General features: G+C 47.2%; 8 protein-coding genes across 8 annotated transcripts; 4 read left to right on the top strand and 4 right to left on the bottom strand.

Annotated features, from left to right (window-relative positions):
- Positions 1 to 248: 248 nt before the first annotated feature.
- On the bottom strand, positions 249 to 2,864 carry CANTADRAFT_22344 (uncharacterized protein; the record flags this gene model as incomplete). Its single annotated transcript, XM_020206815.1, has 1 exon — positions 249 to 2,864. One exon carries the CDS (start codon positions 2,862 to 2,864, stop codon positions 249 to 251), a length of 2,616 nt encoding a protein of 871 aa, XP_020063453.1.
- A 1,216-nt stretch (positions 2,865 to 4,080) lies between these two features.
- On the bottom strand, positions 4,081 to 5,860 carry CPY1 (carboxypeptidase C). Its single transcript, XM_020207776.1, has one exon. The coding sequence runs from the start codon at positions 5,757 to 5,759 to the stop codon at positions 4,110 to 4,112; it is 1,650 nt and encodes a 549-aa protein (XP_020063454.1). The 5' UTR covers positions 5,760 to 5,860; the 3' UTR covers positions 4,081 to 4,109.
- A 1,804-nt stretch (positions 5,861 to 7,664) lies between these two features.
- PRR2 (Prr2p) lies at positions 7,665 to 8,564 on the top strand (the record flags this gene model as incomplete). The annotated part of the gene is made up of 1 exon (XM_020208888.1): positions 7,665 to 8,564. A coding segment is annotated over one exon (900 nt), but the record flags the coding sequence as incomplete, so codon positions are not given.
- A 227-nt stretch (positions 8,565 to 8,791) lies between these two features.
- SHM1 (glycine hydroxymethyltransferase) lies at positions 8,792 to 10,273 on the top strand (the record flags this gene model as incomplete). Its single annotated transcript, XM_020210212.1, has 1 exon — positions 8,792 to 10,273. The coding sequence occupies one exon, from the start codon at positions 8,792 to 8,794 to the stop codon at positions 10,271 to 10,273; it is 1,482 nt and encodes a 493-aa protein (XP_020063456.1).
- Positions 10,274 to 11,017: 744 nt separating this feature from the next.
- On the top strand, positions 11,018 to 14,568 carry MED16 (Med16p). Its single transcript, XM_020207777.1, has one exon. The coding sequence runs from the start codon at positions 11,053 to 11,055 to the stop codon at positions 14,149 to 14,151; it is 3,099 nt and encodes a 1,032-aa protein (XP_020063457.1). The 5' UTR covers positions 11,018 to 11,052; the 3' UTR covers positions 14,152 to 14,568.
- On the bottom strand, positions 14,269 to 16,044 carry SNG3 (Sng3p; the record flags this gene model as incomplete). Its single annotated transcript, XM_020210224.1, has 1 exon — positions 14,269 to 16,044. The coding sequence occupies one exon, from the start codon at positions 16,042 to 16,044 to the stop codon at positions 14,269 to 14,271; it is 1,776 nt and encodes a 591-aa protein (XP_020063458.1).
- Positions 16,045 to 16,256: 212 nt separating this feature from the next.
- On the top strand, positions 16,257 to 17,879 carry SNG4 (Sng4p; the record flags this gene model as incomplete). The annotated part of the gene is made up of 1 exon (XM_020210949.1): positions 16,257 to 17,879. One exon carries the CDS (start codon positions 16,257 to 16,259, stop codon positions 17,877 to 17,879), a length of 1,623 nt encoding a protein of 540 aa, XP_020063459.1.
- A 280-nt stretch (positions 17,880 to 18,159) lies between these two features.
- HSM3 (Hsm3p) lies at positions 18,160 to 19,458 on the bottom strand (the record flags this gene model as incomplete). Its single annotated transcript, XM_020210950.1, has 1 exon — positions 18,160 to 19,458. The coding sequence occupies one exon, from the start codon at positions 19,456 to 19,458 to the stop codon at positions 18,160 to 18,162; it is 1,299 nt and encodes a 432-aa protein (XP_020063460.1).
- Positions 19,459 to 20,827: the final 1,369 nt, after the last annotated feature.

Genomic DNA, 20,827 nt, shown 5'->3' on the forward strand with positions numbered 1-20,827 from the left:
GTTAATGGGTGAACGATATCTAATTATGCACTATGTTTGTATTCCAAGCGATAGTTCAAACATTCTGGATCATGACCATGCTATTGCAAGGTGGAAGGGCAAACGAGAAATTCGGTCCCCATTTGAAGGGTTACTACAACTGGGTTATCAATGTAAATGCTATTATTATGGATGAATTATTTCCGAATGTCTGTAAGAAAATGACTGGCGGTTCCGTTAATCTAGTGCTAACCTCTACGAAAGCCCAATTACCCAAGTATACTCAGGGATTCGGGAAGTTGATCTCTCTTTGAAGCCACTGGCCCTGCCTCTGCAAGTGCCTTAAGCGTACGCCACTTCTCGCGGTCGTACTCTCCAATCACCACACTGGGAATGGAGCTGACCCGCGACTTGTCGCTGCTCTGGTTGGTATCCAAGTCCCAGAAGTCAATCGCCTCAGTGTCGTACGCCACCACAGGCTTGGTGATCTGAACCGATGCCATAGATTCCGAATGCTTGTGCGAACGGATGGTCAAGTACGACTTGAGAGACTTTTTAGGCAGCCCCGACCGCGACGACACTAGTGATGCTATCGACAACTGGTTGGAGATCATTGACGAAGTGTGTTTGTGGTTGCGCTCGGCGTAGTCGTCCATGCTGCGGCGCTGGCCCGACTTTTTGCGGAACACACTGCCTAGTCTCTTGGGGCTCTCTAAGAGCTTCTTGATGGGCGACGAGCTGGCAGTGGCAGTAGCAGTGTCTGGTGGAGTCCTGAACAGGGTGAGCCTGGCAGCCTCGAGGTGAACTGGTGGCGTGGGGTCTGGCAATGCTTGCTCCGACTCTTTGTCGTCCTCATAGTTGCCGCTGAGGTTACGGAATGTGTGCAAGGATGGAGCACTGAAGGAACGCGTCGAGGCGGGGGCAAATGCTTCGCTCAAACTGTCGATGTTGTCGAGGTCGTCGGTTCTATTCTCTAGCGGTGGTAAGAGAAACGAGGAATTAGGATCTGCAGTGTTGGGGTTCAAGTTATGGTCGCTCACCAAACGAGTGATTCCAGGGATGTTGAGATTGACTCCCGAACGGGTCCGTGCTTGGTGATAGAGGTGGATGTTATCGTCCCACTCCTTCAAGGAAATGTTGTTGAGTCCACTGTGTTCCTCCTTGAACCAACTGACGTTACGGGTGGGGTTGGGAATCTTCTCCAACCCGGCAAGAAGTTCCAGGGGGTCTTCATGTTGGTCGCTTGTATCAGGCTCGTGGTTGTTGCGGCTAACAAGAGGTCCTTGCTGGTCGACAGCAGGTCCAAAGTAGTATTTACCCTTATTGCGGGCCTTGGGGAGACTAAGCACATAGTCCTGGTCAAATCCGTGGAAATTTACGGCTTCGACAGGCTCACCAAACTCATTGATATGAGGAAGGTTTTCGTCATCTGGTGTGGCTGGCTCGACCTCTCCGACTGGACTCAAATGAGAGAACGTGAATGGTTGTTGGGGTGACTGAAGCTGGGTCTGTTTGCAAAATGCGGGTGCTTTGACTTCTTCCTGGCTCGACATTTCTGCCTCAGTTGCTACTCTTTCATGGTGTACATCTGTCCCTTGAGCTTGGATCTCAAATAACTCCTGCTGCCTCTTTATCTGCATGATAGGACTTTCTCCCTTCTTCAACACAGGAGGCAAGAGGCTCTCGTCGACGTTTGATAAAAAGATTCTTTCATCGTGAATCGACTTCCATCTTTGTTCTTTTCTTTGCGTCTTTTTGCCAATAAAACTCGTGGATTTAGATCTCTTTACGGGGGATTCACTTGATTCGTCGGTAATGACCGTCAAGAGCGAATTCTTGGATTTAGATTGAGGCATTCCTAGTCCAACTCCAAGTGACGATTCCTGCTCGACAAAATGGGAGTCATACTTGGAATTCCTAAAAGTTGGGACACTCTTGAACGATTTGATGGTCTTGAAATCACCCTCTTTAGGGGCGTAGCTGTTTCTTCTCCCTTCTGTACTGTCTCTATAATTGGTGAAACTTCTTCTGGGCTCGTCTTTCTGGACAATAGCTCCGGTTCCTATGCTCAAGTTGGATCGGGTATTTCCAAATAATTTGAAAGAAGCGTTGCCTGGTGCAAGACTGCCTCTTCTTGCCCTCGAAAAGTCTGAGTAGGAGCTCTTCGAGCTGATGTCTTCATATGCTTTCAATGAGTCCAACTGGCCCGTAGAGTCCATCCAATTGTTGTTGGTATATGCTAGATATTGCTGATCATGATCAGGATTCTCGATAGATGTTTTGATGTAAAAGGCCAACTCTGAAGGCTCTTGGTCTATGTCTCTGATCAAACCAGGTTTATGTTCCATTTTCGACTCTATAAGCGTAACGTCAGATACTTTCTTGCCCATGGTAAACAGAGAGGGTACTTGGTCTTGGTGAGGGGAAAACTCCACCGGGGACTTTTCGGTCGAAACTGATTCAAGATCAGAAGAATGATGGTCTTCTATGGAGTAGATGTACTGGATTGAAGACAATCCACACGACAATGCAATGAAGAAGACTGTGATCACGAAAAATGTCGGCACTATGATCTCCCAGTGGGGTATATTGGAGTCGGTAGACACGTCTTGAGTGATCATCGATACTATGAGAAGGATTCCATATCCTATGTGGTAGGCACTGCCCAAGAATTGGAGGACGATGGGTATTGTGTACGGACGTCTAAGGTATGTCACCAACTTGATGATGGTTGTTATTGAGCACACATATCCACTGATGAGATAGATGAGCAAGCGGGACGAGTTGTTGGAGGTGGTGTACACCGAGGTGGTGATGGACGCCGTGGTGATTGCTAGGATGGTGATGAGGGTGTCTATAATGGGAAGGCTGGTATGGCCCAACATGTTGGAGATTGGGTGGAGATGGGGCAAAATGGAAGGTCTCTGGCTATTTGTGCTGACTGTGGATAGGGGCGTTGTCGGGCGACTCAGAGGATGGTCAACCTGGCTGTCAGACATGTCAATCTTGACATGTAACGTTCAATTAAGCTTCCGTGTAGAAAAACGACTCAAATCGAATTCCCAACTTACAACTTTATTTCAGCCCTTCCGTTCCGGTGGCCGATCTATTGCTGTGGACCATGTTGATTTGAGTCTAGCATGGAGGTCGTAAATTGGCTGAAAATTTTATGTAAACACCGCCTTATTGGGTTGTTTATATCTTGGCCCGTTCGGGAAAATCGCAACCTCGGCGAATCTGGTGAATGCGAGAGAACATAGACGAACATGTTAACTAGACGGTGTGACGAAAAGCCAGGTCTGGACCTTCCAGGCATTGCTGGTCCCTCTAGTGAACGCTTGTTGATCTGAACTCTATTTGTCACCTGCATGAAATTCTCTGCAATCGGCAGATACATCAAAAGATACATTAGCGAACAAACCCATCAGGGGACTGACGTATCATTCGGAGACAGCCAGGGAGGCGTTTCCGGCTTTTCATAATTCCTCCGGTACTGACAATAAAAAGGGGGACAATAGCCTCGTGAAAGCAGGACGGATCAGGAACGCTAGTAGGCGAGGATCAATTACAAGTGAGTCTGAACGACAATACTACAGGGAGACAGTCTTAGTTGTGCTTCTCATGATCGGGATCCTTCGTTTGGATCTCAGATTAACTAATATGCTTAAAGCCTAAAAATGATGGCTTTTGCTCAACGTTAGCTGATTCATGCCCAGGATGAAAATTTGGGTTAATTGTGGATTATTGCTCCTTCGATGCGAAATGAGAATTTCAAAGAAGAAAGTATATAGCACAGGGAAATCTTCATATAGAAGCTAGCATTATACAGTTACCGGTTCGTAACTCGTGTTGCATCCAGAAAATTTAGCTACAACAGTACTATAGATCATACACCAAGTAAAATGAAACGTAAATCATGAACATCATAAAAACAAGTGAACCGTCCATAAAAAACGCAAGTTGTAGATTCAATAGTGGCTTAGCCACCCATGCAGAGGTGCCTCGTCATGAACCCTGTCCTTACAGTAAGTCGCATCTCATCTCTTATCGTTGCTCTCCGGATTTCCTCTATGAAGTCATACCTTCATTAAATCAAATACTTCCTATATGGTATAATTTTAACTAGCTAATCACTCGTACTTGAAGTCACCACTAATCCATCTGTTGAGCATACTCAAAGAATTTTGTGGTTGATCGTATGGGACCATGTGACCACCATCAAACACTCTCAAGAAAGTGAAGTGCTTGTAGTTCTTGACTTCACCAGCGTGGTGTTTGCCGACCTTCCAGTCCTTGACTTCAGCGTTAGAAAATCCTTCCGAACCAGACCATTCCAACTTGTCAGTCCAGGCTCTGTTACCTAACCAGTTACAGATGAAGTCCTTGTCACCAGCGTAAATCAAAGTTGGGATGTTTTGTTCCAAAATATCAATCACGTTCTTGAAGTATGGCTTCATCCAGTCACCACCAAGCAAGAAGTTTCTGTTGATGTCAAAGTTGCAACTTTCGTAATCATCGACTTCAGCACCCAAAGCTTCCTTGACGAAGTCTTGGTTCAAGTATTGGTCAATGTACTCCAAGTCCTTGTAACACAAGTTTCCACCTTCACATTCAGCACGGATATCATACACGTTTCTGCCAGTTCTCTGGTAAGGGCCCATCTGAGCATTGTTACAGTAGATGGAAGCTGGAACACATGACCAGACAGATTGGCTTTCGTAACATGAGTTGATCAAAGACAAACATCTTGGGATTGAGTCAGACATCGATTGACATTGTTCCTCGTCCAAAACAGCTGGATATCCACCACCACCACAGGCCATTGGTTGGTATTGGTCGTATTGGTTCAAAGGATCGGTCAAACCGTTACCAATCAAGACGGAAGTCAAGTTGAAAGAACGGTCATCGTGGGACAAGATCTCGCTGGCAAAGACTGGGATGTAGTGGCCTGCGTAAGACTCACCGGCAATGTGGAATGGCAAGTTGGAGTATTGAGGGAATTGCTTGAAGAACAACTCCAAGAAGGCGTAAACATCCTTACCGGCATTGACGGTGTTCGAAACCGAGCCAGAAGAGTAGGAGTAACCGACATTAACAGGCTGGTCCAAGAAAATGACGGTGGCATTGTTGTTCCAACTGTAAGGATTGTGGACTGGCTTCAAGTCGGGGCCAATGGAGGCAGGACCCAACTCGAAGAACAAACCGGTCAAGGAAGAGCAGCCAGGGCCACCGTTCAACCACAAGATAACAGGGTCGTTCTTGGGGTCGTTTCTGGACTCGAATGCGTAGAAGAAGAAGTGCTTGTCTTCGTCCTTGACGTCCAAGTAACCGGAGTACTGCTTAACTTTGTCAATGCCCAAGCTTTCTGGGGTGCTCTTGACTCTCAAACTGTGGTTGGGGACCTTGGTGCTGGCCACGTAGTGGTCGAACACCTTGGACTTGAACTTCTTTGGCAACGACTTGAAGTTCATCGACATGATGGTTTCTGGGAACTCCATCATCATGTCGGACCACACCTTCTTGGTTTCCTTAGGGATGTTCTCCAAGGGGTCGTTGAGGTGCTTAGCAATGGCGTCCATCACCAGGTCCTTGCTGGCACCAAGCTTGTCGAAGCTGGAGCCAAGCTTGCCCACGAAGTTCTCGTACAGTTGGGCGAAACGGTCGGGGTGGTTGAGCTGGAACGACTTCTGGAGGCCTGACATGGCGTTGGGAATCGAAAGGGCGTCAATTGCGCCCATGGTGGACGCAATGGCGATAAGGGTTGTAAGAGATAACTTCATGGCAGCTGTCTCTTTGTCGAGCGAACGATAAGGGGGGATTGAGTACTTTATATAGGGTCTTATCTACGCCACTGCGCACAAACTACCCCCAGGGTCTGTGTCCCGGATACTGTCTGCAGGAGGGGGAGGATGGGGATTAATTGGGTGATGGTGTCGTGGGGATACCGGCGGCCGCGGCCAAAGGTTGCTGAGTTATTGCTGGATTGAGCCAGTTTTGCGCCAAATTGGGGCCACATGTAGGAACGGCCGCTGGTTGGGTTCACCGAACCGGAAACTGGGAATTGGTGGGGGACGGGCTGGGGAGGCGAAACCTCGGTGGCGGCGGGGGGCTCGGGCCTAGGGAGACAACTAGTGCTGCCCACTGGGCCTAGCGGTGCTCTCTAGAGGCGTTCGTGTTTGGTGGAATTGTACTTGCAGACCATGGACTAGTAGTGGTCATGTGACGCATAGGTTTGTGGGTCAGTTGCTTGGGCGGAGTGACCTCAATTCGGGATTTGCGATGGTGACGGGGGTTGGATTCCACCAGGTGGCCCAAACAGTCATCTGGCAGAACCGTGGCTGGCCGTTCCCGGCCAGTGCATGTGACCAATTATGGAGTATACAGCCATCTACTCAACTTCTTGTCAGGTGTATACTAATCCCCAAATACATGTTGCACCCAATTAATAGCACGATAACTGTGAGATGCAATCCGTAAATCATACTTAGTAATTGAGTTGTTACGTTAAAATGAACGGTCTCCACTAGCATGAATTTAAGATACTATTCATCCCATCATTTCTCCAATAGTTTCATCTGTATTCAACGCTTGGAATTAGGAGAATTCTTAGTTATGACACCTGGCAAAATACTGAGGTGACCTATTGGACAAGGCCAACCCCACTAATTTTGTAGGTGAAGGAAGGATTACTTCGATTTTACCTGGAGCTAAGCTTGCTTTGAAAAGCATCCACCTAGCAGAGGTGTGATATTCGGACAATCTGGCTTGCCCGTTGGCCTTTCCATGGACTGAGTGATTAGTATAGTATTTCGCATATTTCTGGAGATCTTTTCATGAGTATTCATACCTACGAAATGGCTGCGAAACCATTGTATTAGGTGAAATAGCCGTACAAAATGTATGCTTATTGTTATTGCTGTATCAAAGAGATCAGTACGGCACACAAAGTTCATGGAAGTATCTTATTGGAAAAGTGACGTCTAGCACGAATTTAGCTACACTTGTAACTATGTTGCATCCAGGTATCAGCTGGCTACCGCAAAGCCTCCATATCCAAACTTAATATGCCACAGAGTTAGTTAGAGCAGTAGTCACAACCTCTACTACTTCTCTCTGGGGAAATTGAATCGAGACACATATTGGAAGAACCACATTGCTCTAGCAAAACGCCTGATCTAACTTTCCAATTCATCTAACTGGCTGGGAATTAACTTTCCCAACCCCCACTAAGCTTTTCATAGCAGGACGAACCAGACAAGGTTAGTGATAGTCAGTAGTAGTCAGTGGCTCTCTTTTGGCGGGCGCACATTTTCGTAAGCCTCTGCTGACTTTCCCAACCCCCCTTCTATGGAAAGAAAACCGGGAGAGACATGGAACACGGATACTAAAGAAAAGAGGTATAGCGTTAAGCTCTGTAACGTCCTGGACTCTTCAAATAAGTGTTCACTAATCACACAATAATATACCCCAATTGAGGTTCTTACAACCATGAAAAGTCACTAATGGCAATGCTACCAGACCCGTTACCGCTGGTAGATCCAGCAGCTCTCTAAGCAGCATCGAAGTCGAGATAGTTGTCAATTGCCGGGACTTCCCTGACCAATCAAACTTGTTTGACTCGTGCCTCTATCCACACACTCGTAAGGCTCCTTACGTAATCCTGATCTGAAAAATCACTGGCATCTCTAATGGGTCTTCGCCAACTTTTCAGCTCCAGGTCCAAGCATGACACATTCCAAACCTCTAGCACCGATAAGCGAGTTGCGGAGCTAGGTCTGGGTGTTTCTGGTACCACCGAATTGTTCCGGTCCCGGAAAAACCAGCTCTATGTGGTGAAGACCTACTTTGGCAAAGAGGATTACGAGTCAAAATCCGAGTACAAAGAAAGGGTGCTTCATGAGTACGAGGTGTTGCGCCAGCTCAGCCATCCCAATATCATCCAGGTGTATTCATATCGCGTGTCATCCTCCCGAATCAGCCTTCACCTTGAAGCAGGGAGCCCCGATTTACATGTGCTCCTCAAGCAAGTGCCGATTTCCAATATCAATCCTGACGAAATGCTCTGCTTGTGGAAACAGCTTTGCACAGGGATCAGATATATCCACTCGCTTGACTTCTGCCATCGTGACTTGAAGTTGCAGAACCTCGTGCTTGATCTCAGTACGGGTTGTCTCAAAATTATAGACTGGGCAACAGCCACCAAAATCACCAACAACGAACCAGCAGTGGGCTTGGTGGGATCCAAAGGCTTCGCAGCGCCCGAGATGTTTTCGTCGATCTCGTACGATGGAAAAATGGTCGATATGTGGTCCTTGGGAATCGTGCTTTATTACATGCTTCACAAGAAGTTGCCCTGGAAGACGGCCCAGCATTCGGATCCCGACTTTTGCCGTTTCCAGACACAGGAATGTGGTCCCAGTTCCATGGTGCAATTGCCGGGAGACCAGGCGACGAGTCAAATCCTTGTGGTGGACCCGGCGAAACGAGTCAGTATCGACCAGCTCTGGACTCACCAGTGGTTCCAGGGCTTAAAATCCTGTGGAGAAAGTCCCTGTGGCATGGAACACTTCCGTACATTTAAGGTTGCAGGAACGGCCGACTCGGGCATCCGAGTCGAAGCTGGGGTGACTCGTAAAACACACTGACTCCGGGGCCGGGGTGACTCTTAATCTGGGGAACCGCGACGGGGTTTGTGCACGTGATGCACCCGCCAACCGCCCGCGATGTGCCCGGTGCAGGCCACCCTCGGAAATGCTGAAAAAATGAGTCTTAAATAGCCTCCACCCACCACTTTTCAACCCATACCCCGACAATGCTCAGCAACACCATCCGTGCATTCAGAAGCCAAGCCGTCAAGGCTCCTAGAGCTCTCTCTAGAAACTATGCATTGTCCGCTAAGGCCCAAAGCTTGATGTCACAGTCCGTCAACGAAGTCGATCCAGAGATGGCTGATATCTTGCAACAAGAAAAGTCCAGACAAAAACAATCGATCACCTTGATTCCCTCGGAAAACTTCACCTCCAAGGCTGTCATGGACTTGTTGGGATCCGAAATGCAAAACAAGTACTCGGAAGGTTACCCTGGCGAAAGATACTACGGAGGTAACGAGATCATCGACAAGGCCGAAGCCTTGTGCCAAAAGAGAGCCCTCGAAGCATTCGATTTGTCTCCACAAGAATGGGGTGTTAACGTTCAATCTTTGTCTGGTGCCCCAGCCAACTTGTACGCCTACTCCGCCATCTTGGAGGTCGGCGACAGAATCATGGGTTTGGACTTGCCCCACGGTGGTCACCTTTCCCACGGTTACCAAACCCCAACCAGCAAGATCTCGTACATCTCCAAGTACTTCCAAACCATGCCTTACCGTTTGAACGAAGAAACCGGTATCATTGACTACGACACTTTGGAAGCCAACGCCCAGTTGTTCAGACCAAAGATCATTGTTGCTGGTGCATCTGCTTACTCCAGAGTCATCGACTACAAGAGAATCAGAGAAATCGCCGACAAGGTCGGAGCCTACGTCTTGAGTGATATGGCCCACATTTCCGGTTTGGTTTCTGCTGGTGTCACTGACTCTCCATTCCCATACTCCGACATTGTCACCACCACCACCCACAAGTCTTTGAGAGGTCCAAGAGGTGCCATGATCTTCTTCAGAAAGGGTATCAGAAAGGTGACCAAGAAGGGTAAGGAGATTCCATACGACTTGGAGAGAAAGATCAACTTCTCGGTTTTCCCTGCCCACCAAGGTGGTCCTCACAACCACACCATCTCTGCATTGGCGGTAGCCTTGAAGCAAACTTCTTACCCTGAGTACAAGCAGTACCAACAGGAGGTTGTTTCCAACGCCAAGTCCTTCGCTTCAGCCTTGGAGTCCAGAGGTTTCGAGTTGGTCTCTGGTGGTACCGACACCCACTTGATCTTGGTTGACTTGAGATCCAAGGGTATTGATGGTGCCAGAGTGGAAGCTGTGTTGGAAAGAGCCAACATTGCTGCCAACAAGAACACTGTTCCTGGTGACAAGTCTGCTTTGTTCCCATCCGGTTTGAGAGTCGGTACCCCAGCCATGACTACCAGAGGTTTCGGACCTGATGAATTCTCCAAGGTGGCTGAGTACTTCCAAAGAGCAGTTGAGATTTCCCTCAAGTTGAGAGACCAAGAACAGGGTAAGGTTGCTAAGGAACAATTGGCTTCCTTCAAGGAATTGGCCACCCAGAGTGAAGATGTCAAGGCATTGGCCAAGGAAGTGTCCGAATGGGCTGAAAGCTTCCCAGTTCCTGGTGACTTCTTGTAGTTAGTGCTTCAAAAGGATGAATTTCTTCGTAGTGACAGAATGAATAATCAATTAGAGACTTGTAGAATGGATTGAGGAGGGTAACATGATGAAGTGAATTCGCGACGTGTAGTTGAGGCGTACGAACTATGAACAAACAACCAATGCAAAGTTTCCAACTACTCTACCATCATCGGTGACAATCGCTGGATACAAATCTTGCTTATTCCCCTAATTTCAAGTTGGGCTAATACTGGTCCTATATGGTATCTTCTGGGATTTTTTTAGGCCTTAGGACATCTCCCAGAATGAGCCCCAGGTTTTCCATAGCACCATCTCTCGTCACTGAACCCCAACGCTGCACTAATTGGCTGGTCTACCAGTCTGAATTGTTTGAAGTTTAGACAAATTAGCTTGATTACAATCCTCGCTGGGATATTTCAGGGCCAGATGGCCATGTAATTATGTCCTCTGAAAAGGATGAAAAGAGTACTTCACTTCGTCTAACACGTAATATAGTTGTCTCAATTCCTCTGGTAACTTGCAACCGTATGTGAGTTTCTAATCAGTACCCTAACATCAACCAATACCAGTAATTTTGCTGACATACAGCATAGAATGCCTCCCAATGGTCCCCAACACTGACCAGACCATACCACGACAATTTCTCTGCGGCACCCCAGCCTCCGGTGTCAGCTTCCCGTATGCGCTCGGAAATACCATGCTAAGCTCGCTCCACACTATCTTTTCGAAAATACCCTCATTGATCTACCAATAATCCACAAATCATCTCCAGCATCATGACAGTCAGCAAGCCACAGGCACTGTCGGCTCCAGCGTGCAAGCCCCTTGCACCACATATCAAGTTGGGCAACCTCATATCGTGGTCCAAGAACGGGTTCATAGCGTATGCCAACCACAACACCACCTCGCCCAATCTACTCCTTACCTATCTCGAGAACACGGACGGAAAGACATGGCAGTTGGCCGCCCCGCAAACACTCGACTCCAAGCTTGGGAGTGTGTCGAACGAGATCTCTCTCGTGTGTTGGAGTAATTTAAACACCGACTTGGCAGTGGCCGATGCCTACGGAAACTTCTATATTCTATTGGCAGGCGTAGGGTTGCTTGACCATCAAAAGGGACACAATGGTCATTCCAGCAACGGCTCCAGTACCAGCTCGAACGGGTTCTCGTCTGCCAGTATCAACACTAACGGAAGTACCACAAGCAGTGCAAATGGGTCTTTAGGTGGAAAGTCAAATGGTACCGCCAACGCCACCAACGGGTCCAATTCCTCTCCGTCAACCGAGAGCACCCCCAGCTATGAGTTGACCTCCTACAACAACGTGGAGATGATCTACCGTGACCAGCTGTATTCCCACACCACCACTTCCATCGTGGCTTTTAAGTGGTTGAACATCGAAAAGCCCCAGATTGTCAATAAACCAGCCACCCTAGTTGCGGAAGGTGACGAGTTGAAGTACACCTATGGAGTGGGCCAAGCACAGCCGCATGGTATAACCCATCCCATTTCTACGAAACAGGCATGCGTTGCCCTCCGTCAGAATGGTGAATTCATTCTCTACTTCCAGGGTGAGCACAAAGTAGAGTATCACAAGTCCAGTTTGTTTGTCAGCGACCAGCTAGTACATTTGACCACATCCTCAATTGGGTTCAATAACGAAAAACAGGTGATAATAGTGGCATACGATTCCTTGTCCAATAAGATTCTCACATACACAGTCTCCATTGATTGGGGATTTTTGGTTGAATCAGCTAAAAGACAAAAGACCGACCCTCATTTTCATACCCCTAAAGAAGCCCAGAAAATGCCGAAGGTGACGTTGCAAAAAGTCCAGCAGATGAGCCCCATTCCGTTGTTTAGTGATGCGCTGCTTGAAATTCAAAAGATTAAGTCAGAAGATGCTATGGACGTGGATGTTTCCAAGCCATCCGAATCTTCAGATGCTCACTTCTCGGTAGGAAGTTTAGATGGTATCGAAATAGCATCATCCAATGCAGAGAAAGATTCAAAACCAGATATATTCATAATCTATTCGTGGAACGATGCAGTTAGTGGAACCTTTAGCAAGATATACAGATACAACTTGATCGAGGAACAGGAGCTAATTTCGGATGCATTTACTGACTTGGGTCTTCGTAAGAAATCTTCCGAAGATACCACCACTCCTGCTTTATGTCAGAGTTTGCGGTTACAGGATGTTATGACGAGATCAGGAAAGATCAAGTCAATTTCGAGCGCTCTCAATGATTATTTTGTCCTCATTCAATATGAAGATAATAGGAAACTTGATGTCATTGATAGATTCACTTTGAAAATTGTGAATAACGAGTCCGTCAAGGACGATCCCCCGACCACTGTGACTACAATCTTTGATACAGGGTTTCAGTTCGCTTCAATTCCCTCAGACAAGTCATTGGTGGTTGCAGTTTCTCCAAATATGACATCATTCGTATACATACCACTCAGATCGACAAATGCCAATTTGACATTTGAAGTTGTTAAGAAAGTAAATTATTTGTCGAACTCATACAAGGATTTATTGATTTCATCTGTTGGATTGGCATATCGCCATGCTTATTCTTGTTACACAAACACTTGTTCTGACGATATCCTCATTCTCATTCAATCCGAAATCGCTAGATTATCAGGTTCTGATGAAAAGGATCCCAAGACTCAATTAACCATTCACAAATTTATAGAAGCTGTGATATCAGAAGCGCACAAGGCTATCATTTTTGAGCTCGATAAGTTTAGCAAGGAGTCTGTGGATAAGCTTCTTTCAAACCCACCTTTGCAAAAGCTTTTATCCTTACAGTTGGTCTTAGGAGAACTAAATCCAAGAAACAACATAATGAGCGATATTGCATGGATCGTGTTGAACCTCAGAAGTGCATCTTTTGGTATCATGTTTCTGTTGTCCAGTATTTGCAGGTCCAAGAAGAAACCTACCGAAGATAATCTTCAAGACTCCATTACAAGAGGTGAATGTATCATGAGCTTGATCGGAAATATGAAATGGTTAATTGACCTCATGGTGTACTTAAATCAAGAATTAATCGAATTGTTCCTGAGCAAAAATCACAGCTCAAGTAGCAGGATTAATATCAGAAATTCCTCAGTTCTTCCAATTATTATGAGTAAGGTCCCAAGACTTTTTTTGATGTATGCATTGTCTTCCATTGGTAAAACCCATGAGATCTTAAAAAAATTGCATAAGGATTTGGAAGTCTCCAATAAGCTTTTCAGTCCAATGAAAGAGTCTTTAAACCGTTGTTTTACCATTTGCAACAATTCGCCATTAACATTAAGTTTGTTTGAGAATTTCTTACGAGAATGCGATGTGATTATCAACAAAGAATTGTCAACTAAACTAGTGGGTAAAGACAGAAGTTATGGATTAAAACTTGAGCAAAAGCTAGTTTGTGAGGGAGAAGTTCCTGATGAGTTAATTCCAGTTGCTAGAGCAATAATTGACCGTCATAACATCAATATCAACAGAGATATGAAGGTATCGGATTTGTATTTCTACGACGTTGAATGGCTCAACGTAGGTATTAACAAGTCTATTTTATCTATTACACCAACGGAATACTATAGTAATTCCCCTGAAAAAAAGTCGATGACTCCAAGGTTGAAGTTTTCTGATGACGAATGCATTGATGCCTTGAGAAAAATTGTGGTGACAACAAGGGGAACGAACGAGAAGTCGAGTACGAGGAGCCCTAAGTTGAGAAAATGTACCAGATGTCGTTCTTTGTCATTGGTTTCTGATCCACATGTATTCGATGAGTCCACAGCCGTAGGTTTGTGGACCGTTGTTTTCCACAGAACATGTATTTGTGGAAACTCATGGGTTAACTGCGAGGTATAGAGCCATTCACAAAACTTAAAAATGAGTTTTAGTGGTTATAAGTAACATAATAGTTAACATTCCCTGTAACAACATAAAGCACATAATGAATAAATGTTAAGTAATATGCAAATCTGACTAGCCACTAGCCTCGAGCTTAGAAGTCTCGGCCTTTGGGGCTTCTGCGGAAGCGTCTGCTTCCTTTTGTTTTAGAGCAGCTTGTTTCTTTGTCTTTTCGTATAAGTATTTCATCGCAAACGGCATGGCGGCATTAGTTACCACGATCCAAGCACATAAAACGCCGATGTTGAGCCCCACGGTACCCTTCCACGCATCAAAGTATGCAACATGAAACAATGCATACGCGTTACGCACTGGCATGGCATGCCCATACCTGAAGAATTTCGGGCACAATTCCATGGGTGACACAGTAGGTGCAACGTTAAGAACAGCCACAAATAACAAAACAAAACCTGGCAATTGCATTTTGAAACTTCCCACAAGTAAGGCAAAAATTTCAATGAAACTACCCAACGAAGACATGAGTAAGAAACCAAAACTCCAAACGACTAAGAAACCCAGGTAGCCAAACGTAACATTGAACTTCAAACCAAATGCTAAGTTCAAGAGCAAAAATGCTAAAGACAAGACCACGTAAGCAGCTTGAGTTGCCAAAATCTTGACTAAAATGAACTTCAATCCCTTGACTTTGGTGGCAATATACATTTGGATCTCAATGGTAAAGATGAATGTGAAGAAAGTGAACATGACCAAATAGATCATACCAATTTGGAAAGGGGCCTGGACAATTTGGTTTGTGATTGGAATCAAATCATGGATGACAAAGGAAGGTAAGGAAGTGATCAATTGGGGGGCATTCGTCAACACGCTAACCCGCTTTTCAGGACTGAGACTCTGCAACATACTGGAGATCAAAGGGGTTCGAGGCGCAAACGAGTCAAATGCTGCCACGATTCTGCTGGCCACACCACTGACGTAGTTATTGACCGCGTTGTAGTCTCTGCCCGTCTCATACACCAACTCCATTAACGATCTGGGGACAAAGTCGGTGGACTCAGCTTGTAATGCCTGGAACCACTCCAAGGTGGCATTGGGCTTGACGTAAAACGCAGCCCAGTACTTCTGGTGGTGTATTTGTCGGTATACTTCTTGGGAAATGGTATTGTTGTGGGATTGAGCAAGGTCGCTGATTCTGGTGTGGTTCCAAATGTGGAAGGTACCCAACCGGTGCACAGCAGGCACCTGGGTGAAAAATGCCTCCACCACGGGTCCCACGATGGCCGGAAGCTGGCCCACGTCGGTGTCTGCGATGATCACGGCAAAATCCAAGTTGGGGTAGCGGGTGGTTCTCTTGTAGTATGCGCCCCAGTAGATGCAGAGGGTGATCAAGAGTCCGATGATGAGCCAAAAGTAGTTTTCCGCAAAGGTCACCACAATTTTGATGCGCTCGGCATGGAAGTCCTTGTCCCAGAAGCCAAACTTCTTGGTGACGGTGTGGATGGTGGTGGCTATGGTGCTCTTTCTGCGAGGGGTCACAGCAGGCGCACTAGCGCCTGGCAACGCTCCTGTGGCGATATCGCCAGAGTAGGCCTGGGGGAACTCCTCCAAGTCGGTGCCAGTGGTGGCATGGCGGTGCAAGGTCTCGGTGAGCAAGGCATGGCCCAAGATGTCTTGGTGGTGATCGCCTATGTCCAAGTAACCGGCTTCCTCGCGGTCCACGAGGCTCTGCTGTTCCAGGCTCAGCAAGGTGAAGAAGCTGGTGGCAGCGGTGGACACCCGGCGGAGAAGCGTGTGCTGGGGTCTGTTTTCCTGGTCCAACTGCACGGCCGTGGTGCCGCGGTAGTCGTGGATATCCTCGCTGGAGCTGAGGGAGCTGACGTCGTGTTGGGACATCTTAGTGGTGGGACTAGCACGGAGACAACTATGTGGCGGGTCTATGTGGTGGGCTAGTAGACAACTATCTGGCGGAGTAGCGACAATCTGCCGCTAGATTAATGCTCGCCCCAACATCTCCTGCACGAGGGCGCCTGTTTTGATTTATGATTTACAGTCCCAGCGGGGATACATCGCCCAGCCGTGCGAAGTCATTCAATCAGTATACTAACATGGCACGCTCCATCGACAGCAGCGTGGACCCGTTGACGGAGGGAGGAGCTGTGCATGCAGGCGAAGCTGCTGATGCTGTTCATGCCGTTCCAGCGGGTGAAGCGTCAGGCGAGGCGCCAGGGGAAGCGCCAGGTAAAGCCGTTCAAACTCCTGGTGATGCTCAGCCGCCAGCGCCACCACCACCAGAACCGTTCCACCGCAAGGAGATCTACACCGTCGCCATCAAGCTCTGCCAGTCGTATCTCAAGGTGTTCGTGCTCTTCCTCGCCATCTTCTCCATCTACTGGGGCACCATCTACCGCCGCGAAACCCGCTTCCGCAACTTGAAGATGTTGGTGGTGTCGGAAGACACCTCATTCCAGGCCAACGGCACGGTTTCCGCCGTGCTAGGCGACACCTTGGAGGACATGTTCCAGCACAACAGCGTGGCCCGCCAGTTGGCAGGCTGGCACGTCGTGGCCGCCGACGAGTTCCGTGCGTTGGCTGCCTCCCACAACAACTCCGTCGCCCAGGAGGTCCAGAGACAGGTCCACCACCAGAAGTACTGGGTGGGTGTTCACGTGGTGCCCAACGCCACCCAAACCCTCTACCTGAGCTTGGCCTCCGCCAACTACACGCTTGCCGCGGCTGGTGCATTCTCCCAGTTGGTCCAGGTGTACTACGAGTCGGGAAGGCACTACTCGGCCTTGAACCAGTACATCACCAGAAACATCAATGCGGCCCAGCTCCTCTGGACCACCAGCTACGCCACCTCTCGTGTCATCAACCCGTTGCTCCAGAACCTCAACGACACCCAGAAGGCCAACCTCGTGGCCAACAACAACACCATGGCCATCCTCACCAATCCCCCCAGGTTCCAGATGATCGACATGAGACCTCCCTCTGATGCTGCCGTATTAGGGCCCTCGGAGTTGGGGTTAATCTACCTCATGGTGTTCTCGTTCCACCAGTTCAACTTCTCGTTGGAAATCTACACCTACATGAGATCGGTGCTCAAGTACCGTCAGTACATTGTGTGGAGATTCTTGGCCAGTCAACTCAACTGCTTCGTGTTGTCGTTGGTGTATTGCTTGGCCACCATTGCCTTCCAGATCCCGGTCAACACCACATTTGGCCACGCCGGCTTCTTAGTGTACTGGATGTTCATTTACCTCTACACCTCGGCCTGCGCCGCTACCAGTGAGCTTGCTGCCACCTTCTTGTTTGCAATCGACCAAAAGCTTTTCTTGGCCCCTTGGATGGTGTTCAACGTGGTCATCAATGTGGCCACAACCTTTGCCCCATTTGAGTTGTGTCCTCAATTCTTTAGATTCGGCTACGCATTGCCCATGTACAATGCTTATGAATCGATGAAAGTGGTATTCTTCGATACTTGGAAGGGTCACTTGGGCAGAAACTTGGGTGTTTTGGTCATCTGGATTGTTGTTTGCAACCTGATTCTTTGGGGTCTCAACAACTGGCAAGCAAACAAATTGAAAAAAGCTGCTGCAGCTAAAAAATTGGAAGAATCCAATGAAGCGAAAAAGCCTATAGAAGCTGACCATTCCGAAGTGCGTAAGGATTCCATCTATGAGGATGCTCACGATAGCCAGGAAACTCAAGATTCTGAGAAGGAACGATAAACTCTAGAGACATATACAAAATTAAATAAACGCACCATAGTTTTACACCATTACTCATACTGATTCGTCCATTAACCTATGTTACAATGAGATCAAATGATCACACCATGGTCTCATATTTTTACTCATGCTGTTTCATCCATGACATCGACCTTTGGCGCAACACCTCTTATATTTCTTCCGTATTTCATGACTGATAACGATTCCTCCAATTTCAGTCTCCAAAATTCCAGCCCTGGGGTACCATCCTCTTTTATTAATCCTTCCAAGGTGTGTAGCTTCAATTTCCAAACCTCGTTCCAGACTCATCAATAAGAACATTATTTATGATGTTTGGAAGATTGTTGAATAAGTAAGACTTCGAATGTGGATGGAACGAGAACTCGAGAATAATAGTGAGCAACTTGTCAATGGATAATCTGCTCAATAATGCGTTCTGGAAGTAGACAGAAGTGAATCTTTCAAATATGGATTTGCACTTGATAAAATTGAGAAGGATGCTCAAGTATTTGTTATTATTCAATAGGGATAAACCATCCAACACATCATCATAGATTGATTCGTTGACTCTGACGATAACTTCGGGGTTTAGAGTACTCAATAACTTGATATCGAGTTCATGGTACTCGTATACCTTTATGAGGTTGTAGGTTTTCAAGATTTGGGAACCCTCGAGTAACTCGGCTGCATCCTTAGGGTACATATATGACAATTGTGCAAGCACAGAGATAATTTCAGATTTTGTAAAATCTTCAGCTTCGGAATTGTACAACTTGGTCAATTCTGTCAAGGTGGGTTTGATGGTTTGATAAACCTTTGATAATTCGTTTCTCAGGATTTCCTTAAGCACGTTCAAGTAAAACAGAACCACTATCACAGAAAACAATGGATCTTCGTTTCCAATGTCAACTAGTTCTTCGTAGGTGAAATTGTATAGCTGAGGATTCAACCCAGGTACATAGGGTAACAAGAGCAACAAATAGTCGAGCAATCTAGCCAATAATGTTGTGTCGATGTCCTTGAACCTGATCTGGTTATAGAGCAAGTCGAAGTCTGGTTCTGCTAAGATCGCTCTGAGGGGGGTATCGTCCAAAACGATGGATTGGACCAACGACTCGATCTGGCTGACAATGGCAATGTCTAAAGACTTGTTGGTCAAGTACTGTTGGACGAGCAGATGTAACAAGTTGTTTTTCACCAAGAAGGTGGTGGTCTCTGCTTCGGAGTACTTGAGCAGGATGATTTCGAGGCAGAGTTTCAGAGCCTGGACGTTGTCAGGGGAGGCGATGCTTTCAAGGATGAACTCAGGAGGATAGTAGTCCAAAATCTGGCTGAAACTCAAGAGCGAGAGGATTCTCTGTAAGAGCTGGAGCACGTAGGAGCCGGGGTCTACACTGGCGTAGTCTTTGGAGTATAGCACCTGATTGATGGCGGGTATGAATGACTGGAGGTATGCGGGGGACACCGTGGATGGGGTGATCGACGGGATGTAGGAGTCCACGAGGTTGGCATTGACCGGGATGGGTGATTCCTGGACATGTTGAAGATGCTCAAGCACAGCTTGGGATTGGGGATCCATCTTAGTGAGTTGGAGGTGGTGAAGATCCTACGCGATAGTGGCAAACATTAGTGCGAGTGGTTAGGGAGGATGCGGCTGAGGCCTAGAGATGCCCACGAGAAAATGGGTGATTCCAAGAATATAGGTATGGGTGTTCTGGAAGAGCATACGGCAGTTATAGAATGACGAATAGAGGCTGCCTCACTGGGAGTGGCAACTGGGATGGTAGAGATAGTGGATTGGATGATTTGGGGCCATCTGGGGTAGAAGGGTAGATACGATGTATTAGCGGGATGGACTGCACCAAAAGAATTAGAGTAATTGATGCTGGAAAATCGCTTAAATGATATTTACAGGCCAAAATGGCCATTTGGCCACCAAGTTACTGTAATCGTGTCATCAACTCAATAATACTGGGGAAATGATAATTACGAGTCCAAGGGGCCTCCAATTTATTGCATTCGTTCCATCCTACTAAAACTCGAGACCCGCCTAAATGATTATTTTTTTAGGTCCTAAGGGTCCAAGAGCAATTTACTCTATTAAATATTCGCCACCTAAATGGTTCCAAACGCCAACTTACTGTAATCGTGGCATCAGTACTGCAATACTGGAGAACCACAAAAATCCAATTGGTTTCATAATTAGAATATACGCTTGTCAAGTACAAGCTGGATCTAAAATTTGGTGTACAATTATTATCACTAATTTCGAAGGAAATCCCGGTATTACTGTCGCTGGTAAACCACCAAATAATATGCTGATTCCCGGGTTTGACATCTGGTCCCAGACAGCCGCCAAACACCCACCAACCACATAAGAACGACCGTTGGACAATGACCCCTGGCCAGCAGCCGCTGTGCGCCCTCCACTGACCACCATCATACTGATCCTCTGTCACCAACGGCGCGGACAATAGACCTGGAGAGGGCCCTTGCGTTCTGCCGCCGTACAGCCGTGCGTGGATCAATGCAAAACACATTATCCAATGCACACAATCCACAATGCCAAATCACCACCAGGTTGACCGGACGACCGGGCGTTGACGTCCAGCAGACCGATAAGAACACGTCTCACCATGGTGGTGGATCAGATGACATTGTTGGCATCGTCACAAGCGCACCAATAACTTCGCCTGCAGCACGAACCCGCCCGCACTGGGTGTGAAGGTTTTCACTGCAAGCAACCGCCTGGTTCCACCGCAGGCCGACAGCCAAGCACATAGTCGCCAGTGAGTGTACCAGTTCGGTCCGGGTTAGCGAGGTCGCTACCAGCTCCCGCTGGCGCACGCGGACAATTAGACGATACTATCGGGGAGGAATCTCGGCAGGGATCAATAGCGATCTGGACCCGGATTGCACAGGGGCCAGGGCCCATTAAGGTTCCGGTT

This window comes from Suhomyces tanzawaensis, assembly GCF_001661415.1.
Source record: "Suhomyces tanzawaensis NRRL Y-17324 unplaced genomic scaffold CANTAscaffold_5, whole genome shotgun sequence".
Classification (NCBI taxonomy): Eukaryota; Fungi; Ascomycota; class Pichiomycetes; order Serinales; family Debaryomycetaceae; genus Suhomyces; species Suhomyces tanzawaensis.